Source organism: Pleurodeles waltl, chromosome 6, assembly GCF_031143425.1.
Source record: "Pleurodeles waltl isolate 20211129_DDA chromosome 6, aPleWal1.hap1.20221129, whole genome shotgun sequence".
In the NCBI taxonomy this organism is placed as follows: Eukaryota; Metazoa; Chordata; class Amphibia; order Caudata; family Salamandridae; genus Pleurodeles; species Pleurodeles waltl.
The window spans coordinates 1,185,150,640-1,185,163,016 of NC_090445.1; the positions used below are offsets into that span (position 1 = coordinate 1,185,150,640).

A 12,377-nucleotide genomic window follows, 5' to 3' on the forward strand; every position below is an offset into this window, starting at 1 on the left:
TTAAGGTACAAATTAATAGTCCCTTCCTACTAACACCTAGCACACATGCAAACTTAGGATTCAGCACAGGACCCTTTTTAGCCATTGCACTGCACAATTCATTTCTAGACGGGGGATTATTTCCGACTGTAGGAGGCTGGCCTGGCTTATAGTGGGTACTTTGTGGTACTTACACCTTGTGCCCGGTCCAGTTATCCCTTATTAGTAGATTAGAGGTGTTCTAGCAGATTAGGCTGATAGAGGTAGCTATAGCAGAGCAGCTTAGACTGAACTAGGAGACATGCAAAGCTCCTACTATACCACTTATATCACTATATCAGAAGAAAACACAATACTCAGAGTTACTGAAAAATAAATGTACTTTATTTTAGTGGCAATATGCCAAAAGTATCTCAGAGCATATACTCCCTTAGGAGGTAAGTAATATACACAAAATATACACACACAAACCAAAATCAGGTAAGTAAACAGTTAGAAAAGTAGGGCAAATACTGTAGAACACAATAGAATGCAATAGGAGAAAATAGGCCTAGGGGCAACACAAACCATATACTCCAAAAGTGGAATGCGAGCCATGAATGGACCCCAGGCCTAGTGTAGTGTGTAGAGGGTCACTGGGAGTGTAAGAACACACTAAGGGTGTCCAAGATTCCCCAACCTAAGACCCTGAAAAGAAGGAGTAAAGTTACCCTACTACCCCACAGTAAAGTCAAGATAGGAGATTCTGCAAGAACAACAACTGACTGCAAAGCACTGAAGACGGATTCCTGGACCTGAGGACCTGCAAAGGAAGGGGACCAAGGGGGGGGCAGGAACCCACTAAACCCCGGATGAAGCTGAAAAAGGGCTGCCACCGGGTGGAAGAAGGCAAAGATTCTGCAACAACAGAAGGTGCCAGGAACTTCTCCTTTGGTCAGAAGATGTCCCACGGCAAGCTAGAGGATGCAGAGTTGTTTCCACGCAGAAAGACCGCAAACAAGCCTTGCTAGCTGCAAGAGTTGCGGTTAAAGGTGTTGGGTGCTGCCAGGGCCCAGGAAGGACCAGGAGGTCGCCCCTTGGAGGAGGAAACAGAGGGGGCACTCAGCAATAGGAAGAGCCCCCGCAGAAGCAGGCAGCACCCGCAGAAGCACCAGAACAGGCGTTCAGGAGATCTGAGCACAATGGTCGACTCAGCACAACAAAAGGGAGTCCCACGAAGTCGGAGTCCAACTCAGCGGGATGGGCAATGCAGGATGGAGTGCTGGGGACCTGGGCTAGGCTGTACATGAAGAAAGTCTTGCAAAAGTGCACAGAAGACCTAGCAGCTGCAGTTCACGCAGTACACAGGATTACTGTCTGGCGTGGGGAGGCAAGGACTTACCTCCACCAAATTTGGACAGTGGGGCCACTGGACTGTCGGGGACACTTCGACCCAGCTCCTGTGTTCCAGGGACCACGCTCGTCAGGATGAGAGGGGACCCAGAGGACCGGTGATGCAGAAGTTTGGTGCATGTGTTGGCAGGAGGAAGATTCCGTCGACCCACTGGAGATTTCTTCTTGGCTTCCAGTGCAGGGTGAAGGCAAACTGCCCTTAGAGCATGCACCACCAGGAAACAGTCAAGAAAGCCGGCAGGATGAGGCGCTACAATGTTGCTGGCAGTCTTCTTGCTACTTTATTGCGGATTTGCAGGCGTCCTGGAGCAGTCAGCGGTCGATCCTTGGCAGAAGTCGAAGAGGGAAGTGCAGAGGAACTCTGGTGAGCTCTTGCATTCATTATCTGCTGAGATACCCACAGGAGAGTCCCTAAATAGCCCTCAGAGGAGGATTAGCTACAGAGAAAGGTAAGCACCTATCTGGAGGGGTCTCTGTCGTCACCTGCTGGCACTGGCCACTCAGAGGTGTCCAATGTGCCCTCACACCTCTGCATCCAAGATGGCAGAGGTCTGGGACACACTGGAGGAGCTCTGGGCACCTCCCCTGGGAGGTGCTGGTCTGGTGAGTGGCCACTCCCCTTTCCTTTGTCCAGTTTTGTGCCAGAGCAGGGCTGGGGGGAACCCTGAACCGGTGTAGACTGGCTTATGCAAGGAGGGCACCATCTGTGCCCTTCAAAGCATTTCCAGATGCCAGGAGAGGCTACTCCTCACAGGCCCTTCACACCTATTTCCAAAGGGAGAGGGTGTAACACCCTCTCTCAGAGTAAATCCTTTGTTCTGCCTTCCTGGGACTGGGCTGCCCAGGCCCCAGGGGGGGCAGAAACCTGTCTGAGGGTTGGCAGCAGCTGTAGCTGCAGAGAAAACCCCGGAAAGATAGTTTGGCAGTACCCGGGCTCTATGCTGGAGACCCGAGGATGCATGGAATTGTCCCCCCAATACCAGAATGGTATTGGGGTGACAATTCCATAATCCAAGACATGTTACATGGCCATGTTCGGAGTTACCATGGTGACGCTACATATAGGTATTGACCTATATGTAGTGCAAGCGTGTAATGGTGTCCCCGCACTCACAAAGTCCGGGAAAATTGCCCTGAACAATGTGGGGGCACCTTGGCTAGTGCCAGGGTGTCCTCACACTAAGTAACTTTGCACCTAACCTTCACCAAGTGAGGGTTAGACATGTAGGTGACTTATAAGTTGCTTAAGTGCAGTGTAAAATGGCTGTGAAATAACGTGGACGTTATTTCACTCAGGCTGCAGTGGCAGTCCTGTGTAAGAATTGTCGGAGCTCCCTATGGGTGGCAAAAGAAATGCTGCAGCCCATAGGGATCTCTTGGAACCCCAATACCCGGGGTACCCAGGTACCTTATACTAGGGAATTATAAGGGTGTTCCAGTGTGCCAATCAGAATTGGTAAAATTAGTCACTAGCCTGCAGTGACAATTTTAAAAGCAGAGAGAGCATAAACACTGAGGTTCTGGTTAGCAGAGCCTCAGTGATACAGTTAGGCACCATACAGGGAACACATACAGGGCAAACTTTATGAGCACTGGGGTCCTGGCTAGCAGGATCCCAGTGACACAGGCAAAAACAAACATACATACTAGTAAAAATGGGGGTAACATGCCAGGCAAGATTGTACTTTCCTACACCGACGCTCACAGTGGACCCTTAGAAATTGTTCCCTGATAGATTATTGACCCCAGGGTACAAGGACAATGGCATATACACTACTCACTATTGCGAATCCTATATGATGCTACTGCTGGACCAGTTATACTGGTATCACCGTTTCATTGCTGGCAAATAGTGGATTCAGAATTTTGTGTTATGCACTTGATATCGTATTTTGTATTCTACATATTAAATTGCGTACTTTATCTTGTTGTATAAACTAACTCAATTAGAAAAATCCTGCCTCATGGGCTATTGAGATTGCAGGGACTACTATCTATGTGTGATTTACTGAGGCCTTAGTATGCCGGATAATGCATTTTGCTCTTTGCACCTTGTCTATCTGTATGAACCTTCCGTTAATTGAGATGCCACCAGATCTGTACACTAGAATTTAGTTTGTTCATCACGATTCAAAAATGTTATTCTTTTTAAAAATGTTTTATCTCTTTTATTGTTCATTAATAACTATTTCTAATTTTTTAACTACTATGTAAAGCTTTGATCGCTTATATTGCCGAAATAAAGTTTGAATTGAATTAATAGCCTGATGCCAACAAGTAGATCTAGGGATAACCTATTGGACGCAGGTGTACCTTCCATGACAATGCCAATTCTGGACACATGTGTGCACAGGTCTCATTTAGCTGGAGAATTTGTGCTGCATGAAAGCTGGGTAAAACCATATGTACCACAGAGCTTGCCATACAATTGCTGTATTAAACTACTGACGGTTCCCAATACGTTATTGTCTATTATCCATTCATTTGGAAGTGAAATACATACTTACTTTATCCACTGTGCTTTGATTTAATTTACTTACCAAGGTCTCCAGGAATATGGGGTTGCTCCTAATTTGTTTTTCTGATTCTGAGTTGGTTGGAGTTTAGTGACAGAGAACAAACACTTATATGTACAGGCATCTGAATTCTGTGTTGAGTGGTATTTATAACTTAACATTTGGCAGATCAAACCTGCCAAAATTTAAAAGGGGAAAACAATACGCTGTTTACTGAAACATGCAGATTTTTCTGCATTAAGTACAAAAATCTGCATGTTAGTCCCCGCAAAACATGGAAAAGGTCCTACCTCACATGTAGGGTAAATTTGGAAACTCCATGGTGCTGGATTTTATTGGGTGTAACAAATGCAGCTTACACCTCTGACACACTCAGTGCCTCATTTATGAGGCCCTAGTAACACTCGGCATGCTCCTGTGGTGCAGTGTGCCAGTCCATATTTACAAGGCGTGGCTTTTCATGGACTTGTAAATCTGGACCCCTTTCATGCATAATACTGTGTGAAAGGGGTGGTCCATGGGTGTTGCTTGGGGTGTTCCCATGCAACACCCATTAAATTGCGTTATGCAGCACACATATAAAGAGGAAGACACCACTTGTGACTGTTTTTGTGCAGGAAGGTGCACAAAAACAATCATCTCCACAACGTAGGCATCCTTGCACCACCGTGCAAGGGTGCCTATGTTGGTGCTAGGCAGCAGTTTGTGCACTAGCATAGTGGGGAAAGGGCAGAAATGTGCCATATCTTGTAGATACAGCGCATTTCTGCCCTTTCCTGGTGGCACAGGGCAGCGCAGCAAGGTACTTACTGCACCACCCTGTGCCACGGTCCTCGTGTATGAGGCCCTCGGGATCTGGGCCTTAGGTGATAATAAATCCCTTGGCTGTACTGTACTGGAGTGATCTACTACACTGTCTTGGCAGAATACAGTCCACCACATTTAGAGATCTCTGCATGCTCTGTGGGAATCTCGCTTTGCTCAGCTGGGGCAAGCTCAAGGTGCCCACACAACAAAGTTTGCTTTTCAAAAATAAACTCCCAAAGCAGGAGTTTGTTTCTGAAAAATAAAGAATACATGTCCCCGCACATGGGAATTTTCACATAGCATGTAGTAATCATGTATTTATTTCCCTGTTTAAGTCTGCCAAAATCTCCCTGCCGGTCCAAAAAAGGGAAAGTACCTTGGCTGACCGCTAGTCTAGCCTTCACATAAAGGTTCCCACTGGCAGAACTAGCGGGGGCTGTGCCGTTTGAAATATGACAGTTTGTCAGACTCTAATGGAGTGGATGAACTGGGAGTTTGGCTTGCAAGCTATTCCTCTATGCTTGTGGCGGAGTTCCGTGACTGTAGAACTTTAAATAAGGCCCTAAATGTGGACAGAGCGGGAAAATTAGACAGGAAAATTGACACTTTGCATAGGCAAGCCATTTCTTATCTGCAAAAGAAATGCCTTTCATTAATTCTGCCCTGATTCACTTTCAGCAGTCTGACATTCATGAGCCGTGTTTTGTGCTTCGCAAAATCACATAAACAGATAAGTAAATATATTTTTTCATACATGATGTGTATCAGTTACTACACTATATTTAACGGAATGGCCATGAACGCCACAAGATAATGTTCACACAGCTGCATCTCATGAGTTAAATCATTTTTTTCGGGTGAGATAATGTTTTACACTGACCTCTTCCATCTCTAAGAATGACTTCCTTACTGTTGGTAATCCATCTGTAGCAAGGAAAGTGGTATTCGTAATAGGCTCCTTTCACGGATATATAGTTACAGTACCAGTCATTTTCAAGCCATCTGGCCGACTTCTCAAGTTTCAACAGCTGGATCTCTCCCAGGTCTCCGGATGTGGATACTTCGTAGGTGTCCACCTGTGAATACATACTTTGCTTTATAATTTCAATGCCACCAAAACAAAAACCTCAACATAAAGAAAAGTAAGATCACTTTTTCTGCCAAAAGTAACTGTTATGAAATGACGGTGTATGAGTACCTAATAATACATGTGTATGGAGATATATGAGGAAACAGAGATAATACATAACTGGTTCCAATTTCTTAGTACCATGCATAATAGTAATTTCAGAATACTTTTAAGTGATTCAGGAGGCACGAAAATAAATCACAAGAGTGAAAACTGTGTAGCCTGTAAATGTCACCAGTAATGCACCTGTCAATATTACACCATAACACCTGATCCCTTTCATGGAAATTATATCAGGATTGTTAATTGCTGGACATAACTCATGGATCTTAAAACAAGTTTCACAATATCAATATATATCATATAGAAATCGATTCAGCACAAACTTGCCCTATCTGTGCGTGAGCTGATTGAGGAAACTGAACAATGTTGGCACCTTTGTCAAGTATCATAAAAAATTGTGAACGTACAAAATGCATGCAAAAGTTGTGATTGTGGGTAAATTAGATGGTGTGGCAAGGCCTTAAGAATTCCTTGAGGAAAAGACCAATGCTTCAGGCTTTGTACTCTTTCCCATCCCTATTCTCCTTGTGTGACTCCTGTTGTCTTACAGATCTCCCACAGGGGAGGCACAGTGCCTCAATCTTTGTTGACCCCTCTAAAACAGGTATTTTACTCATCAGCTAAGTTAGTCCATTCGGCAGATAAATATGATCACATTTCACCTATCCTTTGTGAACTACATTAGTTGCCAATTTCGACTAGAATTCAAAATCTGCTTCCTTATCAGCAGGGTTCTCCATGATAATACTCCAGCCTACCTTGCACTCTTACTTAATATTTCTGGTGGCCAAAGAGGTCTTAAGAAATCACGTTTCTGTCCTACTCAAAACCTCCAAATGTAGAATCTCAGGTAATCCTGTTCCAAAATGAACAATGAAAATGGAGCTCTCTTCCTCCAGTGCTCAGAACCGCGATACTGTACACTACCTTCTTAAAATATCTAAAAGACTGTCTTTTCTATCAATAATATAATGTTTTGCATCAGATAATTTTACTGCCATGATTATGTTCAAGATTGTTTACTCTTGTCAACCACATTAATGGTAACCATTTTAATGTTTTCCCACCCCGCATTTCAAAATAATCCTTATATGTTTGAACTTTTAATTGTAAAGCACTTTAATACTGTTGCGATCAAGGTGCAATATATAGCTATCAAAATAAATAAATGAAAATAAATGTAGACAGGCAAAATGTAGGCTCCCTAGCAACTCCGCCTATGCATGCTCATCACTGATCATGCAAGACATTGTTCTACAGAATTATATTCCCTCCTCTTAAATATGAAAAGTACTTTGATTACTAACATGGTGGAGGAGACGGAGGCCATGTGACTGGTCACTGTGCCTCTACTCACATGAGAGCAGTGGGTGTGCAGTGGCTTACTGGGCTAGGCAAACAACTGGACATCTTCACCACTAAGGAGCATCTACTTGCTTCTACCCAGGATTCACAATTAAAAATGCCATAATAAAGACTTTGGACAATGTGCACTACACCATGTAAAAGAGTCACTCTTAGATCTATTAGCGACTATTGAACAAACAACCAAGCCTGGCCCATCTGAACCATGGAGCAGTCATAGGCCTCTCTCCTGAATGGGTTTACCTACTTCTCCACCAATCTGCATTACATGCTGAGACTGAGACAGTTCATATTAGGAAGCTTTGAAATGTCTTCTAATGTTCTAAAAAAGCTTGCTCCTTGCTCCTGCTCTGTTCAACCTGTATGTAAGGCTACTGAGCTTGATCTTCAAAAATATGTGAGTCTCCATACGAAAAATACAGATAATACATAAAGCTACCTAAAACTTGCACTATCATGGACATTTCCTTTTGCGTTCTGAAGCTTGATAGGTGACAGATGGAAAATGTTTTAATTCTTAACCCATATATGTGGATTCTTCCTTATTATTCACAAAGCACAGAACGAAATGTAGTCCTTTACTTCTGAACCTACCGAAAACAGACAGCTTTTTTACACAACTCTCCTCTTCAATAAAATTCATGAGATTTACCTTCCTCTGTAACCTTCAAAACAGTGCTGCTATCTAACCCCTTCATGCCCTCAAGAAAATAAACATATCATTTTCTCTAGGCTTTGGAAAACAATTGTGACGAAAGATCAGACGTAAAAATATTAAAATGCAATATTATCGCCCAATTAATATCAAAGACAACAAGCATTGGTAAATACATTAGGTTTCGCCAAAGCTTCTTGTTTTTTAATTACAAGCGCAAGCGTCCATGGGGAGATTAGGTAAACAGCGTAAACGCAGTGCTTGTTTCCCTAATCTCCCCGTGGATGCACGCATTTCAAGGGTGCAGACAATCTTGATATCTTGGAAATGCAGTCAGCCCCAGGGAGATTAGGCAAACAGCGCAAGCGCTGTGCTTGTTTCCCTAATCTCTCCCCATGGCACCACACATTTCAAAATTTAAAGATTCCCTTTAACATGCATGCTTGAAATGCATGTGCATATGCATATGCAAGTGCTGTGCTTGTTCAGTCGTTTTATAAAAACACAGGCCCTCATTACAACATTGACGGTATTGACCGCCTGCCGCCATGGTGACGGCAGCCAACATACCGTTGCAGTGGCTACCAGCCGCCCACCTGCATTATGACCGTAGACGGAATTCTGCCAGAAGGCTGGCGGAATACCGTCGATGGTCATGGCAGCAGACGGCAGTAAGATGGCACTGCTGTCAACAGCAGCGCCACGCCAGCAAAACACTGCCGACCGTTTCATGAGCAATGATACGGCCTGTCGGTGTTTTGCTGGCGGACGCTGCTACTGGCAGCTGCGCTGCGTCTTGTCTCCTACCAGAGGACCCCCTGCAAGCAGGTAAGTCGAGTTCTCCGACAGGAGAGAGGCGGGGATGGTGTGTGCATGTGTGGGGGTGTTGTGTGTGTGTGTGGGGGGGGGGGTCTGTTTTTGTATGCATGCATGCGGGTGTGAGTCGCGTTGAATGAGTGTGTGAATGGCTGAATGTGAGTGTACGTGTATGTTGTGTGTTGTGAATGCGTGTGTGCGACAATATATGTTGGTGTGTGTTGCGGTGTGTGGCTATGTTTGTGTGCATGCGTGGGTGGATGTGGGTATGCATGTGTGTATGAGTGTGTATGTGTGCGTGTGTGGGTGTTTAAATGTGCAGGGGGCAGGAGGGGAAGAGGGAGGGTGGGGAGGGGCTCTGGGGAGAGGATGGAGGCCCCTATCAGTGCCAGGGAAGGAATTACCTGGCACTGACAGTGCCTACAGCCATGGTTTTCGTGGCGGTACTCTTACCACAAACACCATGGCGGTAGGTGGGGTCATAATCCTGAGAGTGGGATTGTGACGGCCACCTGGCTGGAGACCGAAGTCTCCAGCCCAGTGGACATTACCACTCTGGTGATCGGAGTGGTACATTGGTGGTTTGGCTTGAGCCAAACCGCCAATGTCATGATTTGGGAACATTACCACCAGCCTGTTGGCAGAACCTTTCTGCAAATTACCACCGACCGCCGGGGTCGTAATGAGGGCCATAATGCGATAAAGCAACTGGGGCAAGATGAGGAGGGTTAGGACAGAACTACAGACCTGCCAAGCTGCATTGTAAGATTAATATCCTCTCTCACATAAGTGTTACTGTAGTGAAACAAGAGGCTTCTGAGGTGGGCACTCTGAGACAGAGAGCCATAAACACCAGCCCCTGGGTATTTTAGAAGGAAAGAGATTACATAAAGAAGAGGCAATCAAGCTTTAAGTCACTCAGTGGACAGGCAAAGAACGCACTGCGCTGTTGTGAACTGAGGAAGCTAAGTATGGATGCCTGTACCACATGTTTTGAAGATGAGTCAGACCACAGCAGAGGTGTGAGAAGGGCACATGGGTCGCTGTGGAGAGGCAAAGGAGGCCTGAACACACAGGAAGTGGTGTCCAGCCGAGGAGCACACCAGAGAGAAGGAACACTAGAATGCTGACCATTATCGGCAACAAAGAGAGCAGCCTCCCCAGTAGTACCGTGTGCTTCACGGAATGCCAACAGCACCACAATAATTCCCCCACTTGCGCTCTATTCACATATCAGCCCAGAGATCATTTGGAGATTGCTCACAATAACAAAGAAGTTTGTCAAAAGTCTGTGAGCGTCATGTAACAAAGAAGTTCGGTGGATGAAAAGGAGTACTTTGGCCTCAGGATACTGATAAGAATTCTGCTACAGCCCATACAAACCAAGGAAAAGTAACTGGCAAGCACAGGAAACCAATGAAAAGCAAGAAAAGCAGGTGGCGGGATGTGAGCCCCTCTTAAGATTTCTATTAAATATGTTAGAATTCACAAGCACAGTGCAAGCACTGTGCAGGCGAAACCTAAAAATGGACAAATGTTGTCTTACGATAATTTTTATGTAAAGCACAAAATATTGACTACAAAAATAAAGACCAACATTTAATCACAAAATAGGTAGGTTGGTCAAAATGTCAATATTTAACAATATATAAAACTTAAAACATCTACATACCAATACATTACAATATAATACATAAAATAATAACTTACAAACATAAAAATATATATATCAGATTACATTGAAAATAAACATAATATACTTTAATAAAATAAACATTAGTAATAAAATAAACACAAATAATAATTAACAAACACTATATATATATATCAAAAATTAAATAGTATACATATATAATAAAATCATAATCATTAAAACAAAAAAGAACCTCAAAAAATAAAAATGCATCATAAAAAATAACATGAAATGCATTTTAAAATAAATCACAAGGCATAGATCTTTAAAAAATAAAAAGAATTATGTAAACAAATTATACTTGTAGAGTTCAAATTTACTATTCCCACTCCAAAGTAAGTAACGGTATGAAACGTAGTGCACTATGGAGGGGTCATGTTTGCTGTTCCCACTTCAACCTGACCAACAGTAGGGAAAGTGTTGGAATTTGGCGTGGTCACATTTACTATTCCCACACCAACTTAAGCAAGAGTGGGTAAAATTTTGGACATTGGTGGGGTAAAATTTACTATCTCCAATCCAACCTAAACAACATTCGGGAAAGTGTGGAATTTTGAGGAGTCACATTTAATGATGCCACTGCAACATAGGCAACAATAGAGAAAGTGTGAACATTTAAACGGTCAGGTTTACTATTCCCACTCCAAAATAAGCAAAAGTAGACAAAGGTCAGATTCACTCTTTCCACTCCAACCTAAGCAACAGTTAGGAAAGCATTGAACTTTGGAATGGTCAGATTTAAGCTTGACGTTGGCAAGCTTAAATTTACTATGCCCAAACCCTAATGATGACATATTCCCACTCCAATGTAAGCAACAGTAAAGAAAGTGCTGGACTTTGATGAGATCAAATTTCCTATTCCAAATCCAAAATGAGCAACAGTAGGGAAACTGTGGGACTTTGAAGGGCTCAGATTTACTATTCCCACTCCAACCTAGGCAGAAGTGGGAAAATGCTGGACTTTGGAAAGGTTAGGTTTATTATTCCCACTCCAACTGGAGCAACAGTAAAGGAAATATTGGATTTTGGAGGGGTCATGTTTACTCTTCTCACTCCAACCTGATCAACAGTAGGGAAAGTGCTGGACTATGAAGAGGCCAGATTTTGTATTTCCACACAAACATGAGCAAAAGTGGGGAAAGTGTTGGACTTTGGTAGTGTCAGATTTACTAGTTCCACTCTAACATGAGCAGCAGTAGGGGAAGTGTTGGACTTTGGAAGAGTTAGCTGTGCTATTCCGACTCCAACATAAGCAACAATAGGGACATTGCTGGATTTTAGAGGCATCATATTTAAAATACTACTCCAACTTAAGCAACACTAGGGTATTTATTGGACTTTGGAGGGTCATATTCACTACTGCATCTCTAACATAAGCAATAGTAGGGAATGTATTGGAATTCAAAGGGGTCAGATTTACTATTCTCACTCCAACGTAAGTAACAGTAATGAAAATGATGGACATTGGAGGGGTTAGATTTACTACAGACTCTCCGATGTAAGCAAAATTAGGGAAAGATATGGACTTCTAAGGGGTCTGATATACTATTTTCACTTCAAGTAAGTAACAATAGTGAAAGAGCTGGACTTCAGAGGGGTCAGATTCCCACTCCATTCTGGGCACTTTACCACTGCTAACCAGTGCAAGTGTTCGCTGTCTAAAGGATATTGGTAATTGGTTTTCCATGATTGGCACATTTGATTTACTGGTGAGTCCCTAGTAAAGTGCACTATGGGTGCCCAGGGCCTGTAAATCAAATGCTGCTAGTGGGCCTGTAGCACTGTTTGTGCCACCCACACGAGTAACCCTATAAACATGTCTCAGACTTTCCACTGCAGTGTCTATGTGTGCAGTTTTGCCCTGCCAATTTGACCTGGCAAGTATACCCACTTGCCAGGCCTAAACATTCCCTTTTACTACATGTAAGTCACCCCTAAGGTAGAACCTAGGTAGCTCCATGG

At 43.5% G+C, this 12,377-nt stretch overlaps 1 protein-coding gene across 3 annotated transcripts in view; it reads right to left on the minus strand.

The window, feature by feature from the left end:
* Positions 1–12,377, minus strand: part of LOC138300727 (polyunsaturated fatty acid 5-lipoxygenase-like) — a 1,327,404-nt gene that overhangs the window by 1,212,824 nt on the left and 102,203 nt on the right. For all 3 annotated transcript variants that reach the window (XM_069240434.1, XM_069240433.1, XM_069240436.1), the window contains exon 2: positions 5,575–5,770. In XM_069240434.1, the coding sequence (XP_069096535.1) occupies positions 5,575–5,770 (196 nt within the window). The remainder of the gene's footprint in view (positions 1–5,574; positions 5,771–12,377) is intronic.